Genomic DNA, 23,964 nt, shown 5'->3' on the forward strand with positions numbered 1-23,964 from the left:
CATTTCGCCACATGCCGTAACTAAAGAACGGAAAAATCAATAATATACTTCTTTCAAAACATTTACAATTTCTAAAATTGAATTGTCATAGAAGAATGCAGAGTATACTAACGACTGAAGATATCGCATACAACACGGGGGATGTACTTACTGCTTAGCAAATTATCCAACTCTTCTTCAGAACAAAAATGTATAAATTCTTCCAAATTGACACCTTTGAACACAGACACAACATCTGGTCGCGGGTTGTAGAAGTAGATGGGTTGTTTGCGATTGTGGAAATCATCTATTAACGCTGCAATACCCTGAAAAAACAGGAACATAATATAAGACATTGCATTCACTGTACATACAAATATATATTATACTCTAGTTGTTTTCTCATTAACTAAGAAAATGTAAATGCGAAAAAAAAAAGTAAATGAGATCTACAGTTTGTAGTTCATTCCATACTGCAACAGTAAGTAAAGCAGCACGTTAATCTACAGGATAATGGACAGGGGCGCCCGAAGAAAATTTTCTAGGGGGTGCCCATCTCCATGGTTGCTATATTACCTCTGGTATTTAATATGCGGTTTGCTATATTACATATACATTTTCGTGAGCCAGGGGTTACCCTGCCTCCTAGCCACTTCGGGCGCCCATGATCATGGACGAAAAAAAAAAAAACGTTAACTTACAGATGAGATCTGGATCTCAGCCAGCACTGCACAACTTTATAGATCTCACAGTCAGTGATTTTTGAAATGATATATAGAGAATTCTTTGCCTTGACTGGATTATAAAATTATTAACAAGTAATAAAATGATTATTGTTATTTCATTTATCCAATCTCTAGCATCAAAACAAACGTAAGTCCATATCAAATTCAGAGTGTGTGAAAAACGTGTGACTGGGCCAAGGACAGAACACCAGCCTTCGGCTTACTGGCAAGTATGCTATTCACTATGTTATCCAGTTCGTTTCCAGACCAGGAACACATTTTCTATGGTGAGTTTCGATAACATGGACTGTACAACGATTACTTAATTTATCTTTTTTACTTTTAGTTCTACACAATTATGCCATGTAGGCCAAAGAAGACAGATTACTGATTAAAGTGAATGATTAAGATGGAATTGGTGAAATGACAATATGGGTGAAAGCGTGAGAATCCTGAGAACACATGCGACGTTGTTCACTACTACTAACTAACATAGCTTGAAACAAAACCAGGGAACCCCCGCACCAGAAGGTGAGGGTTCTATCACTGAGGCACCACGCCCTCACCTCAAATACTGTTGTGCTACACAGGGTGTATCAAAAGTCCTGGGCTATAGGTCAACTGCGTTGACTGGACATATATATAAAATACAAACAGAGGAAAATTGTTGGAAATAGGCGCTTTTCAATCTAAAAATGGTGGAATTTTTCTAATCGCGTCAGGTTTTAGTTTCACGCTCGTAAGGTCCTCTATGTGCTATGAAAAAGTAACGTTGCCAGTTCAGCAGGCTATTCGCTTGCGCCCCCCATCATACGAATAATACAGCATTGTTGGGAATCTGATTTAAGGTGTATCTAGTTTCTCATACAACAATGTACATATCCCCAGTGTCACATATATATTTACTTTGATTCAAACTCAATAGAATGAAAAAAATGGATAAAACTACTGAAGTAAAGTTGTAGACACCACCGTCAAGAATAGAATTATATCACTAATTAGGAAGCAAGACTAGGCAGTTAGAGCACCGACACGTTAAGCAGAAGACCAGGTTCGCTTCCAGATCCAGTCGCTCTATTACTTTTATTTATTCTTTGAATTTACTTTTATACGAAAAAGATTTTTGCCATTCAAATGCGCATTACACATGAATATATATACACGAAGACATAGTGTTTTCTGTAATCCAGTTCTCTTGGAGGAGAAACAGTGTGGTAAGGCCACACTGTGTATGTTATAGAGGATCTGCCTATACAACAAAATCGTGAAGCCATACGTCACAGTTTCGCCACCCCCACTCTGCCCAATAAGATCGCAACGTTTTGAGCCAACATTCATAGCGGAAACAAGAGTAGCCAATCAGACGTGCCCATGCTCAGTTGTTTTTCGGCTTCAATGAGGCAATAGGATGAAGATACAGATGGGTAGATCCTCTATTTTATTACATCCTTGGTGGAGATACATTTTGCATGATAGGGTGTGCAACTGAGAGCTGCACCGGATTTAAACTCGACTGTGATTTGGAAACCACATTAATTTTAAGTTTCACCCTTCATGATCTCGGTGTTGCATAACGACCCACAACAAAAACTTCTGTTATTTCACGAAGTTGTTTATCATATATGAGTAAAAATAAAACTGTAGGTCCGCGATCCATATATTCAATTGAATTAAGCTAATGCGAATTCCCTTGGTTTTATTTTTGTATATACAGAGTGCTTCAAAATGAATATCGTGGTTTTAAGATTTTGTAATATTTATTACATTTAACGTACAATTATAAATAATATATCAAATCAAAGAGAAACTCAAATAATTTTTGCTACAAGTGTTCAATGCGAGCACCATTCGTGACACGGTACACATCCAGTCGATACGCAAGAAAGGCTCATAAACTTTACCCCCGGGATAACACACAAAACACATTCAATTTAGGGGAGTCTCGTTGCAACTGTACCATCTCGTAAGATTGGCTGACCCCTAGATGCGAACATTATGAGTGTTCACATCGCTACTTAAGTGAAATGTTGATTGATCACCGAAGACGACACGGTCCAGAAAAAATCTTTTTAGTTTTACGTCCCACGTTTATGCCAGCTACGCTAAAGGAGACGGTGATGATGAGAAATGAATGAAGTTGTGGAAGGAAGAGTGGGAGGAAACTCACGCACACGGCGTTTGTCCACCACAAAGTTCACTTGGCGTGATCTGGGATCGAACCAGGGACCCCATGCACCATAGGTGAATGTTCTACCACTGAGCCACCGCGCCCACAATCCAGAAAAACCTTTATCATCATGCAGCAACATTTCATCAAACATGTAAACCGTAGTGTGTAGGCTTTAGAGCTTGAAGCAACTGCAAACGATAAGGACGTGGTTGTAAGCATCTTCTTAAAATTCTCCAAACAGAGGGTTGCACTGTAACTACAGAGTCAGTCTTTGCAAAATGTAAAACAAAAAGCTTTCTGCTCACTTGTCGCCGTTTGCTACTAGCGCTTTCTAACGACAGATAAAGGAAACAGTGCATGTGTATGAGTACGTACAAAACTATTTGAGTTACTCTTTCAAAAATAAAATGAAATCTTTGAGTTTTACGTCTCACGATTATGCCGGTTAGGCTAAAGGAGACGGTGATGATGAGTAATGGATGAAATGGTGGAAACGGGAGAACCCGAGGAAACCCACGCACACGGTGTTTGCCCACCTCAAAGTTCACTTGGCGGGGGCTGGGATCGAACCCGGGACCCCAAACACCAGAGGTGAACGCTCTACCACTGAGCCACCGCGGCCCCACAAGTTACTCTTTCATTTAATGTATTATATACAATTGTAAGTTAATTGTGAGAAATACTACAAATAATTTACTTTTATTTCTTCATACTATCGTTACTGATTTAAAAAATAAACATAGGAAGAAAGTTTATAAAAACTGCTATGATGGATCATACTTAGCAAACTAATGCAATAAAGTTTGATTTTCACATAACTGTCGTTGTTGTGGCCTAAGATAATAAATCCGACTATTTGAAATCTGACACAAGTACTTTAACGTATTGCGAAAAAAGGTTTGACAAATGAAAAAAAAAAAAAAAAAAAAAAGAATAAATTTTTACCTTAGCCGCAGTGAAATCTGCTCCAAGAATGTACCTACAATCTACCACCACAGGCATTTGACTACAACCTTCTTTGACTCCAGCCTTCCCTACGGTTGTCCGAATAAAATCCACTGCTGGAAAATACAGGCTATTTCCAGGGGTAACCATCAGGTACTCATAACCAGAGCGAGTCTGAAAATTAAACAACAGAAAATTAAAATCAATCAACTAATATCTAACGAAGGATTAACAATTGAGAAGTCTGATGCAAGAAGGACGTAAGTCTAAAACATGCAGTTGGAGGAAAATGATGTTGAAAATTTATGTAGTGTTTTTTTTTTCCTTTTTATTACATCCAACAATGTAATATGCAGCATTTTATTCCGATATTGAATTGAAATGTCACCAGGAGGCTAAAAAAAGCATGGCAAAAGCCACAAATGCGTTTGATGCAAAAAAGGCGTAAGCTCGCTTACGCCCTTATTACATCAGACTCCTGAATTATAACGTAGTTACTATTTCGTGTCTTGTATGATTATTGTAATGGTTATTTTAGAGATCAATTGGAACGTTAGATTCGGATATTTCTCGTCAATAGGCAAAGTAGGAGTCTTTATTAGTGTTTTGATTCAAAAGAAGCAATGTTGACTTTGGGAGTGCTTCCGGCCTGCGGGAAACACTCCTTTGGGTTCAAATGAATCAGGAAGACCAAGGGTGAATTCATTCTTCAACTGTAAGATATTTTATGGTAACAATAAAACATAAATAAATAATAAATAAATAAATAAATAAATAAATAAATAAAAATAAAAAGGCATGAAGCACGATGTGTAATTTCTTTTGGGACTTTAGAATTACTTGTATTGATAGGTCAATAATAAAATGACAAAATTCCCCAGCTTCAATAATAATAATAATAATAATAATAATAATAATAATAATAATAATAATAATAATAATAATAATAATAAATAAATAAATAAATAAATAAATAAAATCGCTTGCTTCTACACTGATGCCACCATTAGGAATAACCTTCTTACCGTCGCTCTTTCAACATGGACACTGGGCCTTGCTGATGGATAAAGTAGGAACATCATATTGATTCCAACTCCCGCCAATATCCCGTACTCCACTCCAACAAACAGACACACAACGAAAGTAACGAAGGCTGGAACCAAATCCTTTTCTGAAACAATAAATGTACAAATATTGGAAACTAAACCAAAATACATTGAAGACATTGTAAACTTGACTTTGGATTAGCAGATACTAACTTATGCAATGCTGAATTAATAGAAACATAAAAATTCAAACAAAGCACGTGACTATCGACAGACAATATGACAAAAGGCTGCATGTTCTCATGGATTTGTAATAAAGTACTGAAATAGGAGCTAGGGAAAAGAAACACTGTAAACTACGCACAGAAGTACAAGACTCTCTATACAGAAGCGCGTGACCAAATACTTATTAGCATGACTGTAGATTATCTTGAAATCAAAGACAGAAAATATATTCCAGTTCAAAAAGTGAAACTTCCCCACAAATATCAGCATATAACCATCATCTTCACGAAAAGCGACGTAGTGATCAACCAGACTTATCCTCTTTTTCCCCTTCCCATTGTTTCAAAACAAAGTTATTGTATGTTAAAGAATATTACGATTTTATAATCATTGTATACTGGGCAGATATTAAATGTTGTCCAATCATTTAACAATGTCAGCTTCCTTCTAATATCTATACGACTATACTGTTCTCGCACACAACAATAGCTTTGGACAGAACCACCTTTTCATATAGGTGGTTTTCCTTTAACAATATTCATAGTTTTATCACCATACTAGCATTGATTACTCGCTTCGCAGGGTTAAAATAAAAATGTTAAATGCACAACTCCTTATCTGATGTGTTTGGTAGCCGTGAAACATGCTAGTCTTATTTTAGTGGCATGAATTTAAAAGGGCATCGGAACTATCACTGTTCGTCTCAGCGATCCCAGGAACTATGGATTCCACATTAATATCAATCATTTTCGATCATTTTATATATATTCCCCCTGCAAACGGGATCGGAAGTGTCACTGTTCAACTCAGTGACCTCGAAAACTATGGATTCGACACTAATATTGGTCACTTTCGATTATTTTTATATATATCTTCTCCTCCCCCTAGTTGCGGGGTTGAATTTGAATTTAAACAGCATTGGAATTGTCACTGTTCATCTCAGCGACAAATTCAAGACTAATATCGGTCATTTCAGATCATTTTATATATATATATATATATATATATATATATATATATATATATATATATATATATATATATCCTCCCCTCCTCTAAGTTGCACCGTCAAAGTGATATGATAAAAACAACCCCAGGTCTGAACCTCATCTATGTAGAAAATTTGATCGAGATCGGTCGGATGGTTCGAAAGTTACTAAGTCACAAAGACAGTTACTTTCATTTTCATTTTTTAAAATACATATCTCCTCCTTTCGTACGTTACACCATCAAAGTGAAATGATAAAAACTATTCCAGATCAGAACCTCATCTATGTTGAAGGTTTAATCGAGATCGGTCGGGTGATTCAAGAGAATAAGAGTCATATACATAGTGACTTTCAATTTTATAATATAGATATACGTACGGTGCAAGTATTTACCAGTAAATATTTCATTTCTTTGTTCTGAGGAACAATCCTGATATACTTCGAAATACTGGAATTGAATCTTATTCACGTACGATATCTTTACGAGATGAACTGTTATATTTTCGATATTTTTTCTAAAATGTTTCCGTGTAGCTGGAGGTTATGGCATGTGATCCGATGCCCAATATACAAGATTCGGTTTCTGGTGAGGTATAAAATTTTTGGTGCTGAAGCAGTTTCCTGGAACAACTGGAGATGCACTTGAGTTTAAAGGTAGAAAAAACCGGTCTAAGAACCCAGAAATAGCAGAGTTGGCAGCCGTGCGCTAACCATGTATTAACAAGTTGAATATGCACTACCTGGTTAACGAGTTGAGTTGACTTGATTTTGAGTTTAACGTCCCTTTCAACAGCGAGGCTATATGAGACGGAACCTACTGATTAACGTGGAATCTGAACCACATGAGCTTCGCCGGGTCTCCCGCGCCAAAAGCGAGTGTGCTAACTGCTTAGCCACGAAGGATATTTACTTGGCTAACGATAGTCCTTCGTGGGCTTTAATGCCAATAAGTCCGCATAAACTCACAAGTTACTTAACTTTGGAACTTAAATCAAAAGGCACCCACTTCTGAATTCATGGAAAAAAATCATTAATCGTCGAATTTCGCTGACTATCTGACTACTCTATCACCATTTTCAAGTCATAGGTAAGAAAGAAAGAAAGAAAAAAGATTTTTGTTTTTCTTTTAGTTTTACCTCCCACGATAACGCACTGAGGCCAAAGAAGACTGTGATGATGAAGCACATGATAATGATGTAACGAAGAAAGTGGAAGGAAACAGAAGAAACGGTATTAATAAATTCGTATGTATCCTATCTTCTTCCTTCTCTTCTTGTTATTTTCTCACTTTTGACCACATAGTACGCGAAAAAAATGACTGATGAGTTTTTTCAAAGAATTCATAACAGAAAAGAAGGGCAAATCGAGTACCATGCGAGTGTGTGTGTGTATAAGTTATCTCTTCAAGCGATATCAACTGGAAATGAGGAAGCCGCGGTAACTTTGAAGTAGAGTGCTCAGCTCTGGTGCATGGGTTTCCTAGTTCGATTCCAGTACGCGCCATATTGGTTTCGTAGTAGACAAACACCGTGTGCGTGGGTTTTCTCTAGTTCTCCTGCTCCTTCTCACTTTCTTGATTCCACAATTTCGTTCATTATCATCATTACTGTCCCTTTTAGCCTCGGTGCATAATCGCGTGTCCTTACTTCCTCTTCTTCCTCCTCCTCCTCTTCTTCTTCTTCTTCTTTTTTTTTAAAAAAGCAATGAGTTTAGTTTTCACTTCTAGAATTCGTTAACCTTGATGGCTTTATGTATTATGTTAGAACTTCATAAAATTTCAAAGATGTAACAAGCCAGGTATCGAACATGGATCTCCGGCTTTACGTGCTACTGTTTAATCATAACGCCTTGCTGCCCTTCCAGAGATTAGCTAAACATTCTTATTCTTGTGGGCAGTAACCTACGTCTTATACAGTATCACATGCGTGTACTACCACTGACTCTGAGGGGAAAAAAGAAAAAACTATCACCTGCACTTTTAAATATAAATTCAACTGGTAAGAAGTGCATTCAATATCATTACTGAGTTCTTTCAATCACAATAAATGTAAGTGTGATACATCTTACGCATCTAAGATACAGAGCACCGCCATCAAGAATGAATAAAATGAAAAAGTTATTTTGGGGAAGAACCGGTAGCACAGTAATTAACACAACGATAAAGTAGGCCAGTAACTGAGTCCAGTGTAGTAGTTAACGCACCGACAAAGTAGGCTGGTAACTGAGTCCAGCGTAGTGGTTAACGCACCGACAAAGTAGGCTGGTAACTGAGTCTAGTGTAGTAGTTAACGCACCGACAAAGTAGGCTGGTAACTGAGTCCAGCGTAGTGGTTAACGCACCGACAAAGTAGGCTGGTAACTGAGTCCAGCGTAGTGGTTAACGCACCGACAAAGTGGGCTGGTAACTGAGTCCAGCGTAGTGGTTAACGCACCGACAAAGTAGGCTGGTAACTGAGTCCAGCGTAGTAGTTAACGCACCGACAAAGTAGGCTGGTAACTGAGTCCAGTGTAGTAGTTAACGCACCGACAAAGTAGGCTGGTAACTGAGTCCAGTGTAGTAGTTAACGCACCGACAAAGTAGGCTGGTAACTGAGTCCAGTGTAGTAGTTAACGCACCGACAAAGTAGGCTGGTAACTGAGTCCAGCGTAGTGGTTAACGCACCGACAAAGTAGGCTGGTAACTGAGTCCAGCGTAGTGGTTAACGCACCGACAAAGTAGGCCGGTAACTGAGTCCAGTGTAGTAGTTAACGCACCGACAAAGTAGGCTGGTAACTGAGTCCAGTGTAGTAGTTAACGCACCGACAAAGTAGGCTGGTAACTGAGTCCAGCGTAGTAGTTAACGCACCGACAAAGTAGGCTGGTAACTGAGTCCAGCGTAGTGGTTAACGCACCGACAAAGTAGGCTGGTAACTGAGTCCAGTGTAGTAGTTAACGCACCGACAAAGTAGGCTGGTAACTGAGTCCAGTGTAGTAGTTAACGCACCGACAAAGTAGGCTGGTAACTGAGTCCAGCGTAGTGGTTAACGCACTGACAAAGTAGGCTGGTAACTGAGTCCAGTGTAGTGATTAAACACACCAATAGATACGCTGATAATTGAGTCCAGCGTACTGATTAACGCACCGATAAGTTAGGCTGGGACCTGAATTCTATTTCCACCTACGTGTATATTTTCACTCTTTGACGTTCAACGTAATTTCACGCAAAGTAAAAGTTACGTGGAGGAAAATTTGTTATTTACATTTCTCAAAAATACACATAGTATAATGTTAGAATCTAATTTCTTTTTCATAATTTTCACGACTGATAAACATACTCTTTAAAGCTTGTACAAACTATTACAATAGCCATTTTCAAATGTCTGACATCTGACGTAGGAGGACATCTTTATTACTCGAAGCAACAACACAGAGAAAGAAGAGGAGTCAAGAAGGAAGAATAGCTGATTCATTGAGTTTCAGAAGAGAAGCTATATGAGACTGGGGACCTACTGTTCAAAGTAGGATCCGTACCAGTACTGAGGTTTGTATCCGAGGCAAGAAACCTCACTGGCTGTGATGTTTTTAGGGGGTGGTCTGGAAGAAAATTCTCCCCCAGAGCTGGAAAATTTCTTCCCAAACCGTACTCCGTTCGTGATCAAGATAGATTACCAGTACCGTTCAAATACTACTTTTTTTCTGAAATCACCACTGCTTACTGGGATTCAAAACCAGGGACCACGCGTACTTAAAGTAGAAACATTATTGATTTAGATATGAAGAGGCACAGGGGGAAAAAGAAGTATAAAATTACTGGTGTATACAAATAGTCATGATACATGAATAATACACCCACGAACCATAAATTTCACCATAAATATTCCTTTCCATGTCATCATTGTCCAGGGTTCCTCCTTATTTATTGGCGAGCATGAATTCCCTGACTTCCTCAGGTCACGATTTACAAATTTCCAGGTGTATATATAATATAAGAAAGCAGGTATATTTTTCCCTACCAGAGGGTTCCTCATCTACTACGTATGTTGATGTACATAGAATGTGTGCATAGGGTAGAGGAGCTTTGCGAAACGAATTAATTTATTTTGTAAAATACTAGCAGAATGCTTGTTCTTCGGGCCGGGAGAATACGTTTTATTTTGGACATAAAGGACACTAAAACTGAGCAGGGTCACCAATCAACTTAGGGGACTTATCAAGGATTTTCAGATCCGTGGGAACTGCTGTCTACACCTAATGTAATGCTTCTAGGCCTGGTCGTCTATTTCAGTAAAAATAATTGAAGCAAGTTACAAAATCACCGTACAAAATTGAGTTGAAAATGGCTGTTTAAAGTATACAGAACACTTCGATCGAACATTTAGATAATAAAAAATAAAAACGAAACATGTTATGTAAATACTCACTACTTGATCTCCACATTGGCTTAACAACTTCATATTCAATCATGAAAATGACTGCGCAGATGATGACTGCTGACAGAGACGCCTTCGGAATGAAATAGAAGTATGGAGTAAGGAGACTCAGCGCCAATAAGATCAGGATGCCTAAAACAAAAATTATGATGCTTATTTGTCATTTAAAAACAAACAAATTTTCACTTACAAAACAACTTACAGTACTTATAAACAAATTTTAGAAAATGGGGATACTGTGAACAGCAGAGTTTCCTCTGTTGTTCATCTGCATTTTGATATGCAGATACGTGCGCATTTGACTATCAAAATGAAAATTTGATTCTGTAAACTATTGCGATTTAATTAATTAAATTATTATATTAAATAATCTAAAGGATTAGTTAGGTATCACACAGTGACATACGGCAGTATTACTATAATATGTAGATGTACTAAATTGTTATTTTGTTATATATATTTATATTTTTGATATACGCCCCTGGATCAGTAATTTTTTAATAGTTTGACATTTAATGAAGAAGAATCTGGATTGGATTTGAATATTATTCCAGCAATAAGGAGACTAAGGAGTATACGAGTATACGAAATAAAACCTAATTTTGTTTATTGAATACAGGATAGAACGGGAAAGCTACAGAGAGCTAGAAACAGTTTTTTTTCTTTCCCTGGCGTACAGTTTATTCTGAACATCTGAAATCAATGGTTCTAACTATGAATTCACCAGATAGCCAGGTTGTCTGTAGATTAGAAGAAGAGTGAAATACTTCAGCATACTGGGACAGCAGCAAGGAAAAGAAGTAGGGGCTGTGAGCACTTCTCCCTTCTTTGCTATATGCTTTGTTTCCTACACACATATATATTTTAGCAGAGAACTTCTCAACCTTTGGGGTTGGATTGAAGGGTCATTCACCTTTTCCGGAACAATGTGGCCCCCTCCTGCACTCCTATCATCAGTGGAAGTAACAACCACTCTAGCTGGTTTGCGGAACGTGGCTTCCTTTTCCCAGGATGCACTGCGTCTTTGAAAATTTGTATTATAATTGCAATCATTTTATTGTAAAAAAAAAATATTAATACTGTCGTATCTCGCTGACATGTTCTTGGAACTAGTACGTTAATAATTCATTATCTGATTTATATCGTGGTCCACTCCGTCAGAGATATTTAAATCTCTGTGTTTCTAAATTATTTCTGCGTATGGTGTCTACCTCACCTCTCCTCTCTTGAGGGGTTAACAGGTGAAGATTCGCAGACGAAAATGCTCAATGTGACTGGGAAAATGAAAATATTGTAAATAAATAGAGTTGTCATGTTATTCTTGAGGGTGATATATATTAACTATGTGATATTATATCTTAATTTATCGTCTATGTTAAGTGTCTATAATGTATATATTAGTTAAACTCAATTTATCATTGGTAAACAAATCCTTCTGCTCGGGGCAGAAGACAGCCATTGTCTTTCTCTAACCAACCACCCTTTTCTTTGGGGGCAGCACCTTCCTGAAAGGTTTTGTGAACTTGAGTGTTTTTGACAGCCGATGTGGGTGGGAGGCAGGTGACGACTCACCATGAAGATAGCCTGAGGGACCTTGCCTTTTGAAAATACGAGACCATTTGTGCGAGTCTCGGTTTTTGCTTGTTTTGCGGTGGTGTGGTGGTGAATGAGAGAAAGGGGAGTGAGTGGAGAAGCAAAGGAGAAACAGGAACGGACGGCGACTTGGGTTTCCTGGGATTGAAGCTCATGGCTTAAATCGGGAGTGTGAGATAGGAGTATCTATATGTATAGGTACATGGAAAGTGACATTTAGTTAAATTCCAGTGGATCTAGTACTGTGATCGTAGCGAACGTAGTCTTGTGAACTTTCATACACTGGAGAACGAATATCACCGGTTAGGGGAATGGATATGTAGGACATAAGTGAACTACACGTATAACATTTTCTTTATCAACTCCAGTACTAACAATATCCAGGAAGAATACCTTGAATATAAATGTGAAAATTATAGCATTATTTAAATTAAAATAATTACAGTAACTAAGGACAGTGTTTTCACATAACTGCTAGCCCAGAAGATGTTGAATACTAACCCATGGCATCTGCCTGTTCATTTATTATACAACTTCAGTGTGGCTTACTAAACAATAGAATACTGAAAGTGATAGTGTTATTTGTTTCGTCAGAGTGATATATTATATACTAACTTTTCCAATATTCATAAAATGAACAGCACGTTTCTTTAAGCTGTTCTGTACCAATGATGATACCACACAATATGTGTTGTGCTGGACACTGTTTTTTTTCTTTCTTTTAACAACGCCATAAGTGGATAGCAGATGTAACCACTACTATCAGAAATTTTTAACTATCAGGAGTGACATTAAATTTTAACTATCCGAAACTATTCTGGTAATACGTCACACTATGAACTATGGGAATTATGGATTCAGTGATACAACGTAGTTTTCGTCATTGTAGAGATAATTGAACTGTGGAGCATTCTACATCAACCTAATGAGTTTAAAAAAAATAAATTTTGATGTTACATCAATATTTTTTTTTTTTTTTTAGGTTTCATTGATCAAGGAACAGTGATAGAAAGAATAACTCTAACGGTTTAATAGAAGCTAAGAATAGCTCAACATTAAAATATTGGTTTCTGAAATATATTTTTTTAAGTGATGTATAGCAAATGGTTCAAGTTTGAGTGGTGAAGATCAATATAGTGTGATTAATAAGTGGTGCACCATAAGTTTAGTGTACGTGTATATATCATCATTATTGTGCTCTACCGACAATAAATATTCATGACCATCCGATGTTTTGGAGGTTTCATCTTTCCGGTCTGGTGAGTAGAACCTACTGTGTAGTTTTACATGTTATCTTTTTCAGGATGGAGAGGTGACTATACACGCAGAATCATAGATTTGCTGACACTTTCCTTGTTTGGGGCTAAGGAAAGTAAATGCCCAAAATGAACCAAATACTCTCTGGTATTGACCGTAAAGGAGGGTACTATATATAGTTTGTGTGTCATTATTGCCACGAAGTTTAAATTCCCTTTTTTTTTTTTTTTTTTATTCGTTACCTCCTTTACTAGTAACTTCTAATAAATATCTAGAGATGTCTTCTCTGTAGGTATAACAGAGACCTGATATCAGTATATTGAACAATGCCGGATCATTGTGGTCAAGTGGTAGTGGCGGCTCCAGAGGGAGGTCTGGTGCAAGACTTCTCAGTGATATATATAATTTTATTTATATAATCTTAGATGCATATCGTCTCTTGGTGGCATCACCACCTCATTTGCATCTCCCCACTACTAACTCACTACAAAAGTTGGCGCCGCAGCGTTAAGGGCAAAGTCACGTTGGGGCTACGGAAACTTAAATGCTCAACGTGAAAAGCAGTAAATTCATGTGTTGGCTGTTCAAAGTATTAATGCCAACTGTAAATGAAACCGATTTCTGAAACCATTTGGTTGTAAAATTTCGTTGTTCGTATGTTTGTCTCCCCAAGTAGTTCCAAGAACATGTATTTTTTTTTTTTGTATATTTATGTGTTTTGCAAATGTATTAGAGTTTGTGTCCATTAGAGTTTCAGGCATATAGAGTTTGGGGGGAGAATTATTTAAACTTATTATATTATTGCGTTAATGCCGTTAACTCGCGCTCAAGTTAGGAAAATGGAAGGAAAGGCTTTAACCGAAGAGTTTGCGCAGAGAGCTGCTGTGCTCTCTGAAGATAAAAGGGATAGGTCTGAGCACAGAGAAAATGATGACCCTTCGAGCGTCAGCGAGACACCACTGGTGGTTCCGGGATCGACCCCAGTGGAAACACCAAGAGAAAGAAATAGCTCGGACGTAGAATTGAGTAATACAGGGAATGTAAACCTAACTGTGATGTTAGAGCAGATTCTGAAAGGCATAGAACAAGTCCGGCAGGAATCTCGGGAAAATAATGCGAAATTAGAGCAGGTACGCAAGGATACAGAGCAAGCACGTAACGAGATGCGAGAAAGCAATAAGAAACTTGAAGAAAAGGTAGAGGTTACTAACCAGCGTTTGGAGGCACGGTTAGAGGCTAGTAATAGTAGACTAGAAAAGAAACTAGAACTGGTTACTGAACAGCTGGAGAACAGCGAACGACAACTCGCTAGGCAATTAGATAGCGCAACCAGCGAGATGCGAATCCAGTTAGAGACCACCAGGGGGGAGTTAAATGCTCACATCTGTGAGACCAACCACCAGTTAGGACAGATACAAGAGAATTCCGACAGGGTTGCCAAGGTAGTCGAGGAACACTATGTGGAACTAACAGATGGGTTGCACCAGATAGAGTCCCGGGTGGAACAGACCGTTGTTTGTGTCACCGAAAGGGTAGACAGCGTTGAGACTACTGTGACACAGTTGAATGAAAATGTTAGGCGCATGGAAGTGAACTTCGCTTCTCAGATTGTGCGGATAAGGGGGGAAATCCAGCAGGAGACGCCTCTCGAGGAGATAAGATCGGAGTGTAACGGTAGCATACAGCGTATTCAGGAAACAGTTAATGATGTTTGTGAGAAACTCGAAGAAAAGATGGCACAGTGGAAGGAATCGGTACAGCGAGAAACAGCTGAGATTGTGGATGGGAGACTAGCCACCATCTCAGCTGGGTCACCGAGAGCTGTCTCGCCATCATGTTCACAAAATATCTCTTCGGGACGCGATCTGCAGGGTTCTCAACCTGGGAACCTCGTAAACACCCATGAGACGGAACCTGTTACGCAACCGACATCGTCTCCAAATTGTGATCACGAGACAACGAGACTAAATATGGCAACAGCTTTAGGTTTTCTTCATCGAGACCTAACACTACCCTCCTATCAAGGGAATGAAAGCGAAACTGAAACTCACGCTTTCCTGGTGGATCTCGACAGGTATTTCGAGATCACTGGGGTGCCAAATGAAATGAGACTTAGCTTAGTTGCCAAGTGTCTCCGGGGGATGGCACGCCAGTGGTATCAGGTTACTGGGGCAAAGACTAAGACTTATGAAGAGTTCGTTCTTCTCTTTCGTGAGAATTATCTCAGCGAAGAGCGTCTCGCCAATCTGCGGGCAACAATACTTACATCACACTATGATGCAAGGATACACAAGTCTCCAGGAGACTATCTTTTAGATTTGCTGCACAAGAACAGCATATTATCTCCTAGCATGCCAGAGGAGACATTACTCAAGGTCCTCCCACGTCAGCTACCAAATTGGTTATTCCGCTCAGTCGTCTCGTCTCGACCACGAAATATCTCGGAATTGCTCACATTGGTGCAGGAGTTACAGACTTCTATGAGAGATCGTGAGACATTCCATCAAAATAATAGGAAAGGGGTGAACCTGTTGGAAGTGGAATTAGAACACAGGGGACAAAACCCCTCTGGTCCTAGTGGTAGGCGCTCGTCTCGAAAACAGTCAAGGCCAAATCGAGACAACGGCACCCCCTACCAGAGACGAAATAATGACCAAAACGCACCGACCAGCTCGCCTCGTAACAATGGCAACCGCCGGGGAGGTACGGCTCAAACACGTGGTAGCCATGGCAGCTATCGCAACAACTCGTCCCGTTCAGCAAGAGGACAGAGGGGAGGTGCACGAAACCATGTACAGCAAAGAAATGCATATAGGGGGGAGGAATCCCTTCAGGTATTGGAGACGTACGAGGGAAGAAGGTCACCTAGTAACGAAAATGTAAACAACCGGTCTGACACGACTAGTCTAGCATTCCCACCGGCTAGGCAATGAGATGCGTCCGCGCATACTTGTGAGGGCGGTAGGCTGAACACAATAGAACATACTCCGGCTGAGCCATCTAAATTAATTCCCAAGTATGTGCGTAATCAGGATGTAACTTTTCAGAATGGATATATCACTAACGAGCATGAAACCACAGTGAAAGAACTTTTAGTGATGAGTAACGTAGACGGAAAAAATTGTGAAACTTGTAAATCTATTATCAATCGTACACATTTTAATGAAGCAGAGAGGGGAAAGATTTCATTGTTGCGAAGAAATGGGCATAGCGTAGATATTGATAGAACCATATTTGAGGAAGCTAATTCTATTTTTAGAAACCTTTTGGACTCTAGTCAGGATCCTCTGCCCTGTAACAATATAATTTCGCTCCCTGAAATAAATGTCATAATTTTTGCACAACCTGTAGATGCCTTACTTGACTCAGGAGCTAGCGTATGCGCATTGTCTAAGGAATTGTGGGACACCGTCAAGGATTGCCACCCTGCACCTGCATTTCTACGTGCAAACAATATTCGAGTTACTTCTGCGTTTGGCAGGAAGTCAGCTGCGTTAGTGGAACAAACCATGCTAGAATTAATAATTCAAGGGAAGACGTTTCACACACTTGGGATTATAGTATCGGGTCTCAATAGATCACTTATTTTGGGTTCGAACTTCTTCACTGAATCTCGTGCCATATTGGATTATGACAAAGGTACTCTACATCTCAACAACCCACATGATGTGGAGATTTGCTTTAGAACAGTAGATTGCGACACAGGAGATCTCTTGGTACGTAGCTTAGAATGGGAGATGGATTGTCAAGGTGCATTTACCCCTATAGGGGAGATTGGGGAAGAAAATACTGGTAGTTGTTTCCCGTCAGAGGAAGGACGGAAGGCCATGCCTGCGGTAATAGCTGCAATAGAGGAACGTAAGACCTCAAGAGAGGAGGCAATCCCTGCGCTGAGCTTGGATGATGGTAGGTTCCCAAGCGCCCAGGAACTGGCAAAATATGTTTTCCCAGCGTCTGAGTGGCTGAAAGTTAAGACAAAAGCATCCATCGCAGAGATAGAAGATTTTGTTGCGCAGTACACAGATCTCACTGACACGCAAAGAGAAAAATTAAGATCAGTATTAGTGAAGCATCAGGCACTTTTTGATGTCAAGCGTGGTTGCATAACCAATTATGTGCACGAGATTGAGGTAACAGACGAACGTCCATTGAAAGCAAGAATGTACCCGTACCCCTTGAAGTACAGGAACCAGGTCAGTAACCATATAAATCGTTGGCTAGCATGGGGAATAATACGCAAGAAAGCAACATCTTTCTCGAATCCGTTAGTGGTCACGGCCAAAAGCGACAGAACCGGTATAGTGTACATAGAAGGGCGTACCTTACGCAGAATTCCGAATATGGAAGATAACCGACCAATACCACCTCAGGGAAAGCGATCGAATATTACCTATTCTAATGAAGCAACACCAGGTCTCATGTGAAGTGCTCTGATTGCGATTCTCAGACAACAACCTGAGGAAATGTAAGTTCACTAAAAAAAAAAACAAACATACTTAGGAACCAACTTTCTGAACATGCCATAGGAAAAGACCTGGAGGAAAAGCAAGAATTATTAATTTATAGGATATAAAATGTAAACATTTTAAATAAATGTAATTACTCACAGCCGCAAGCATTCGAAAGTACGTTTGCTTTATTCAGCCTATCGACCGAACAACTTCACATGAAGTAGAAACATAAGAAGTGTATGAAATATCTATATTGTTATTGCGTTTTGTGAATATTTTTAATTCTACTTAGATTAATGTTAGGTGAAAAATGAGATGAAATGCTTGAGATTAGTTTTGTGTTAGGTATTACAAAAAGTGTATCAATTCTAGTAAAGTATTAAATGAAAAATGTACATTGTGTTTGTATGTGGTATATATATGTCTCAGATATACAGGGACTTATAAAATTAGTAGTGTACTCTAATAGTACCATCTTTTTTCTTTTGTTTGTGATTACAAGGGTTTTATTATTAATTTGAAGGAAAGTGCACTCCAGTTTGACATGTGCTTCTGTGTTAGCTACCACAGTTCACAATGTCAAGGGGGGAATTCCTCTGTTGTCAGTTTCCTCTGTTGTTCATCTGCATTTTGATATGCAGATACGTGCACATTTGACTATCAAAATGAAAATTTGATTCTGTAAACTATTGCGATTTAATTAATTAAATTATTATATTAAATAATCTAAAGGATTAGTTAGGTATCACACAGTGACATACGGCAGTATTACTATAATATGTAGATGTACTAAATTGTTATTTTGTTATATATATTTATATTTTTGATATACGCCCCTGGATCAGTAATTTTTTAATTGTTTGACATTTAATGAAGAAGAATCTGGATTGGATTTGAATATTATTCCAGCAATAAGGAGACTAAGGAGTATACGAGTATACGAAATAAAACCTAATTTTGTTTATTGAATACAGGATAGAACGGGAAAGCTACAGAGAGCTAGAAACAGTTTTTTTTCTTTCCCTGGCGTACAGTTTATTCTGAACATCTGAAATCAATGGTTCTAACTATGAATTCACCAGATAGCCAGGTTGTCTGTAGATTAGAAGAAGAGTGAAATACTTCAGCATACTGGGACAGCAGCAAGGAAAAGAAGTAGGGGCTGTGAGCACTTCTCCCTTCTTTGCTATATGCTTTGTTTCCTACACACATATATATTTTAGCAGAGAACTTCTCAACCTTTGGGGTTGGATTGAAGGGTCATTCACCTTTTCCGGAACAATGTGGCCCCCTCCTGCACTCCTATCATCAGTGGAAGTAACAACCACTCTAGCTGGTTTGCGGAACGTGGCTTCCTTTTCCCAGGATGCACTGCGTCTTTGAAAATTTGTATTATAATTGCAATCATTTTATTGTAAAAAAAAAATATTAATACTGTCGTATCTCGCTGACATGTTCTTGGAACTAGTACGTTAATAATTCATTATCTGATTTATATCGTGGTCCACTCCGTCAGAGATATTTAAATCTCTGTGTTTCTAAATTATTTCTGCGTATGGTGTCTACCTCACCTCTCCTCTCTTGAGGGGTTAACAGGTGAAGATTCGCAGACGAAAATGCTCAATGTGACTGGGAAAATGAAAATATTGTAAATAAATAGAGTTGTCATGTTATTCTTGAGGGTGATATATATTAACTATGTGATATTATATCTTAATTTATCGTCTATGTTAAGTGTCTATAATGTATATATTAGTTAAACTCAATTTATCATTGGTAAACAAATCCTTCTGCTCGGGGCAGAAGACAGCCATTGTCTTTCTCTAACCAACCACCCTTTTCTTTGGGGGCAGCACCTTCCTGAAAGGTTTTGTGAACTTGAGTGTTTTTGACAGCCGATGTGGGTGGGAGGCAGGTGACGACTCACCATGAAGATAGCCTGAGGGACCTTGCCTTTTGAAAATACGAGACCATTTGTGCGAGTCTCGGTTTTTGCTTGTTTTGCGGTGGTGTGGTGGTGAATGAGAGAAAGGGGAGTGAGTGGAGAAGCAAAGGAGAAACAGGAACTGACGGCGACTTGGGTTTCCTGGGATTGAAGCTCATGGCTTAAATCGGGAGTGTGAGATAGGAGTATCTATATGTATAGGTACATGGAAAGTGACATTTAGTTAAATTCCAGTGGATCTAGTACTGTGATCGTAGCGAACGTAGTCTTGTGAACTTTCATACACTGGAGAACGAATATCACCGGTTAGGGGAATGGATATGTAGGACATAAGTGAACTACACGTATAACATTTTCTTTATCAACTCCAGTACTAACAATATCCAGGAAGAATACCTTGAATGTAAATGTGAAAATTATAGCGTTATTTAAATTAAAATAATTACAGTAACTAAGGACAGTGTTTTCACATAACTGCTAGCCCAGAAGATGTTGAATACTAACCCATGGCATCTGCCTGTTCATTTGTTATACAACTTCAGTGTGGCTTACTAAACAATAGAATACTGAAAGTGATAGTGTTATTTGTTTCGTCAGAGTGATATATTATATACTAACTTTTCCAATATTCATAAAATGAACAGCACGTTTCTTTAAGCTGTTCTGTACCAATGATGATACCACACAATATGTGTTGTGCTGGACACTGTTTTTTTTCTTTCTTTTAACAACGCCATAAGTGGATAGCAGATGTAACCACTACTATCAGAAATTTTTAACTATCAGGAGTGACATTAAATTTTAACTATCCGAAATTATTCTGGTAATACGTCACACTATGAACTATGGGAATTATGGATTCAGTGATACAACGTAGTTTTCGTCATTGTAGAGATAATTGAACTGTGGAGCATTCTACATCAACCTAATGAGTTTAAAAAAAATAAATTTTGATGTTACATCAATATATTTTTTTTTTTTAGGTTTCATTGATCAAGGAACAGTGATAGAAAGAATAACTCTAAACGGTTTAATAGAAGCTAAGAATAGCTCAACATTAAAATATTGGTTTCTGAAATATATTTTTTTAAGTGATGTATAGCAAATGGTTAAAGTTTGAGTGGTGAAGATCAATATAGTGTGATTAATAAGTGGTGCACCATAAGTTTAGTGTACGTGTATATATCATCATTATTGTGCTCTACCGACAATAAATATTCATGACCATCTGATGTTTTGGAGGTTTCATCTTTCCGGTCTGGTGAGTAGAACCTACTGTGTAGTTTTACATGTTATCTTTTTCAGGATGGAGAGGTGACTATACACGCAGAATCATAGATTTGCTGACACTTTCCTTGTTTGGGGCTAAGGAAAGTAAATGCCCAAAATGAACCAAATACTCTCTGGTATTGACCGTAAAGGAGGGTACTATATATAGTTTGTGTGTCATTATTGCCACGAAGTTTAAATTCCTTTTTTTTTTTTTTTTTTTATTCGTTACCTCCTTTACTAGTAACTTCTAATAAATATCTAGAGATGTCTTCTCTGTAGGTATAACAGAGACCCTGATATCAGTATATTGAACAATGCCGGATCATTGTGGTCAAGTGGTAGTGGCGGCTCCAGAGGGAGGTCAGGTGCAAGACTTCTCAGTGATATATATAATTTTATTTATATAATCTTAGATGCATATCGTCTCTTGGTGGCATCACCACCTCATTTGCATCTCCCCACTACTAACTCACTACAATACGTATTGGAAAGACTTCCAGGGTTTAATCAAGCTATTTTCCCAAGTATAGTTATACAATGTATAAGGCAAATTTTGATATTCTAAAAAAAAAATGCACCTTTAGACGTCTGAATAAAAAGATGTTTACATATTTCTCAAGTTTTAAATGTTAATTTTCTAAAAAATAACTTCTGGGAAGCTTCCATTCGATTCTAATCTAAAATTATCAAAGTTTCAAACCCGTTTGCAACATTAAACTTAGAAGAACGCGATAAAAAAAAAAAAAAAAAAGTTACCAAACTTGAGATAATCGAACAATTGTTCCGTACGTTTCACCAGGGGACTCTGACGTCGTCATTGCTGATAACACTATCACGTGAGAACATGGCCCTGCATTTGAACATGATACCTACTTCAACGCTTCTCGTTTTTCTCTCTCTTGTATAAGGTTTTATTCTTTTCTCCGTACTTCTTCCTCTCCCCATCTGCTGACGCGTCTTCTCGTGTTATTAGTGTGTTTTCACTATTAAACCACACCTATTATTTCTACGAGGGTAATTCAGAAAGTAAAGTCTCCAAGCCCACTACTTAGCCAATAGTACTGCAAACATTCTCAACTGTTTATCATTAATGCACTGATGTTTAAGCTATAGAGTGTCACTTGTTTCGCCTTCCTATCTCTTCTTGTTCCAGAGTAATGGAGCAATCCATGGCATGCAGTGGTGACGTCCGGTTGAAACAGCGAGCTGTCATTGAATTTATGACGCGGACATTTAGATGTCTAACCTGACACCCTAAAGCGACTGTGGGCAGATTAAGGATCTAAATTTAAGGATTACCTTAAGGGACAACGCTACAGTTGCGACGCGGTGACGGAAGCAGCAGTTCTACCATAGTATCGCCAGCAGCCACCACAATTCTTTGCGAAGGAATTAAAAGCCTTGTCTCGCGTTGGCGCAGGTGTGTTGCCCGTAATTGGGACTGTGTTGAAAAATGATGCCACCATTGTAGCTGACATTGCAAGCTTTCCACTCATAATTGTATCGGTGCTATCTGTTAAACACAAGTAAAAGTATCAAACTTGGAGACATTACTTTCTGAATCGCCTTCGTATTTATATTTAGCAACATTTTTTGTTTATATATATGATTATTTTATTTATCTAAATTTATATTAAATGAGCTGTATTTCGGTTTCCATTTTGTAAATGACTTTTCAAAGAGTATTATTAATATTTACCTGTGTAGAGTCCACCCATGGGAGTCCTTACACCACTTGCATGATTGACAGCACTTCGAGAGAAGGAACCAGTAACTGGGAATGAAGACACCATACTACCCATTATGTTACTCATACCTAGCGTCAGAAGTTCTTGAGTAGCATCTACGGAATCACCACTAGCTGCAAGAATAAAAACGTAATATTACATTCAAAAGTTTTTTGTTTTTTTTTAATCGGATTACGATGAAATGAAATCTAAGTTTAACGTCTCATGATTATGCCCGTTAGGCTAAGGGAGATGATGAATAAAACAAGTGAATGAAGACGGAATAATTGGTGGAATGAGAAAGTGGGAGGAAACGGGAGTACCCTGAGAAAACCTGCGAACATAATGTTGTCCACCACGTACTTACTTGGCCGGGGTTCGAACCAGGGACCCCACGTACCAGAGGTAAGCGCTCTACCACTTAGTCAAAGTTTGAAACGTTGGTATAGACCTTTACAAGCCCCTATACGCATGAAATACCGCGTGGTGTACAGGTCTTTGGTTCTGGAGTTACTGGCTAAAGAACTTAGGGTTTTTGCTCAAGCAAGTCCAAATCCCAACTTCATTGGCAAACAGCTCGAGAACCAAAGATCTATCCACTATTATATTTTAAATGTGTGCTAAGATCTTAAAGATCTACTACCATGCTAAACACGATCAAAATCGGATCGGATCGCGTTTTAGTGGATTTTTTGATTTCAGTGAGTTCAAAATCAATTTCGACATTTCCCTTTTATGATAAGGATGTATCAAGATAAGCTGTAATAGTAAAATCCAAAGTGCATTTAAATGTTTAATGAACAATTTTTTTATGATTATTATAACTATTATTATATTATATATAATCAATTTGGGATACATTTGTACTCTGGTTCTGGTAGAAACTGCACTTCTCATATAATCTCAGTACTGGAGTAAACTACTGAACAGATCAAAACAAAACAAACAAAACTTAAAAAGAAGGTATTAATGTATTATCACTACAGTACCGTAAATTAAAAGCTATAGTAAAGTTAAAAAGAATGTCATTTACAATGAATATCTATTATAATAATACATGACAAACAGGGCCGGCCTAGGTAATTTGCCGCCCCGTGCAATGGCATGACTTGCCGCCCCCATTTCTTCAGAAAAATACAAATCTTAAAAGCCATGATTTTAAGTATGCTACCCTACAATAAACAATGAAGGGGAAGAAAGTGCACTCGCACTCAGCAAGACCTAAACACT

General features: G+C 38.3%; 1 protein-coding gene across 2 annotated transcripts in view; it reads right to left on the bottom strand.

Annotated features, from left to right (window-relative positions):
* Window positions 1–23,964, bottom strand: part of LOC145664958 (sodium-independent sulfate anion transporter-like) — a 128,606-nt gene that overhangs the window by 6,498 nt on the left and 98,144 nt on the right. For both annotated transcript variants that reach the window (XM_081732097.1, XM_081732098.1), the window contains exons 7-11: window positions 22,707–22,868; window positions 10,481–10,621; window positions 4,845–4,990; window positions 3,820–3,993; window positions 152–305 (exon numbers count right to left, since the gene is read on the bottom strand). In XM_081732097.1, coding sequence (XP_081588223.1) covers window positions 152–305; window positions 3,820–3,993; window positions 4,845–4,990; window positions 10,481–10,621; window positions 22,707–22,868 — 777 coding nt within the window. The remainder of the gene's footprint in view (window positions 1–151; window positions 306–3,819; window positions 3,994–4,844; window positions 4,991–10,480; window positions 10,622–22,706; window positions 22,869–23,964) is intronic.

Source organism: Thermobia domestica, chromosome 11 (assembly GCF_964235325.1).
Source record: "Thermobia domestica chromosome 11, izTheDome1.hap1.1, whole genome shotgun sequence".
Classification (NCBI taxonomy): Eukaryota; Metazoa; Arthropoda; class Insecta; order Zygentoma; family Lepismatidae; genus Thermobia; species Thermobia domestica.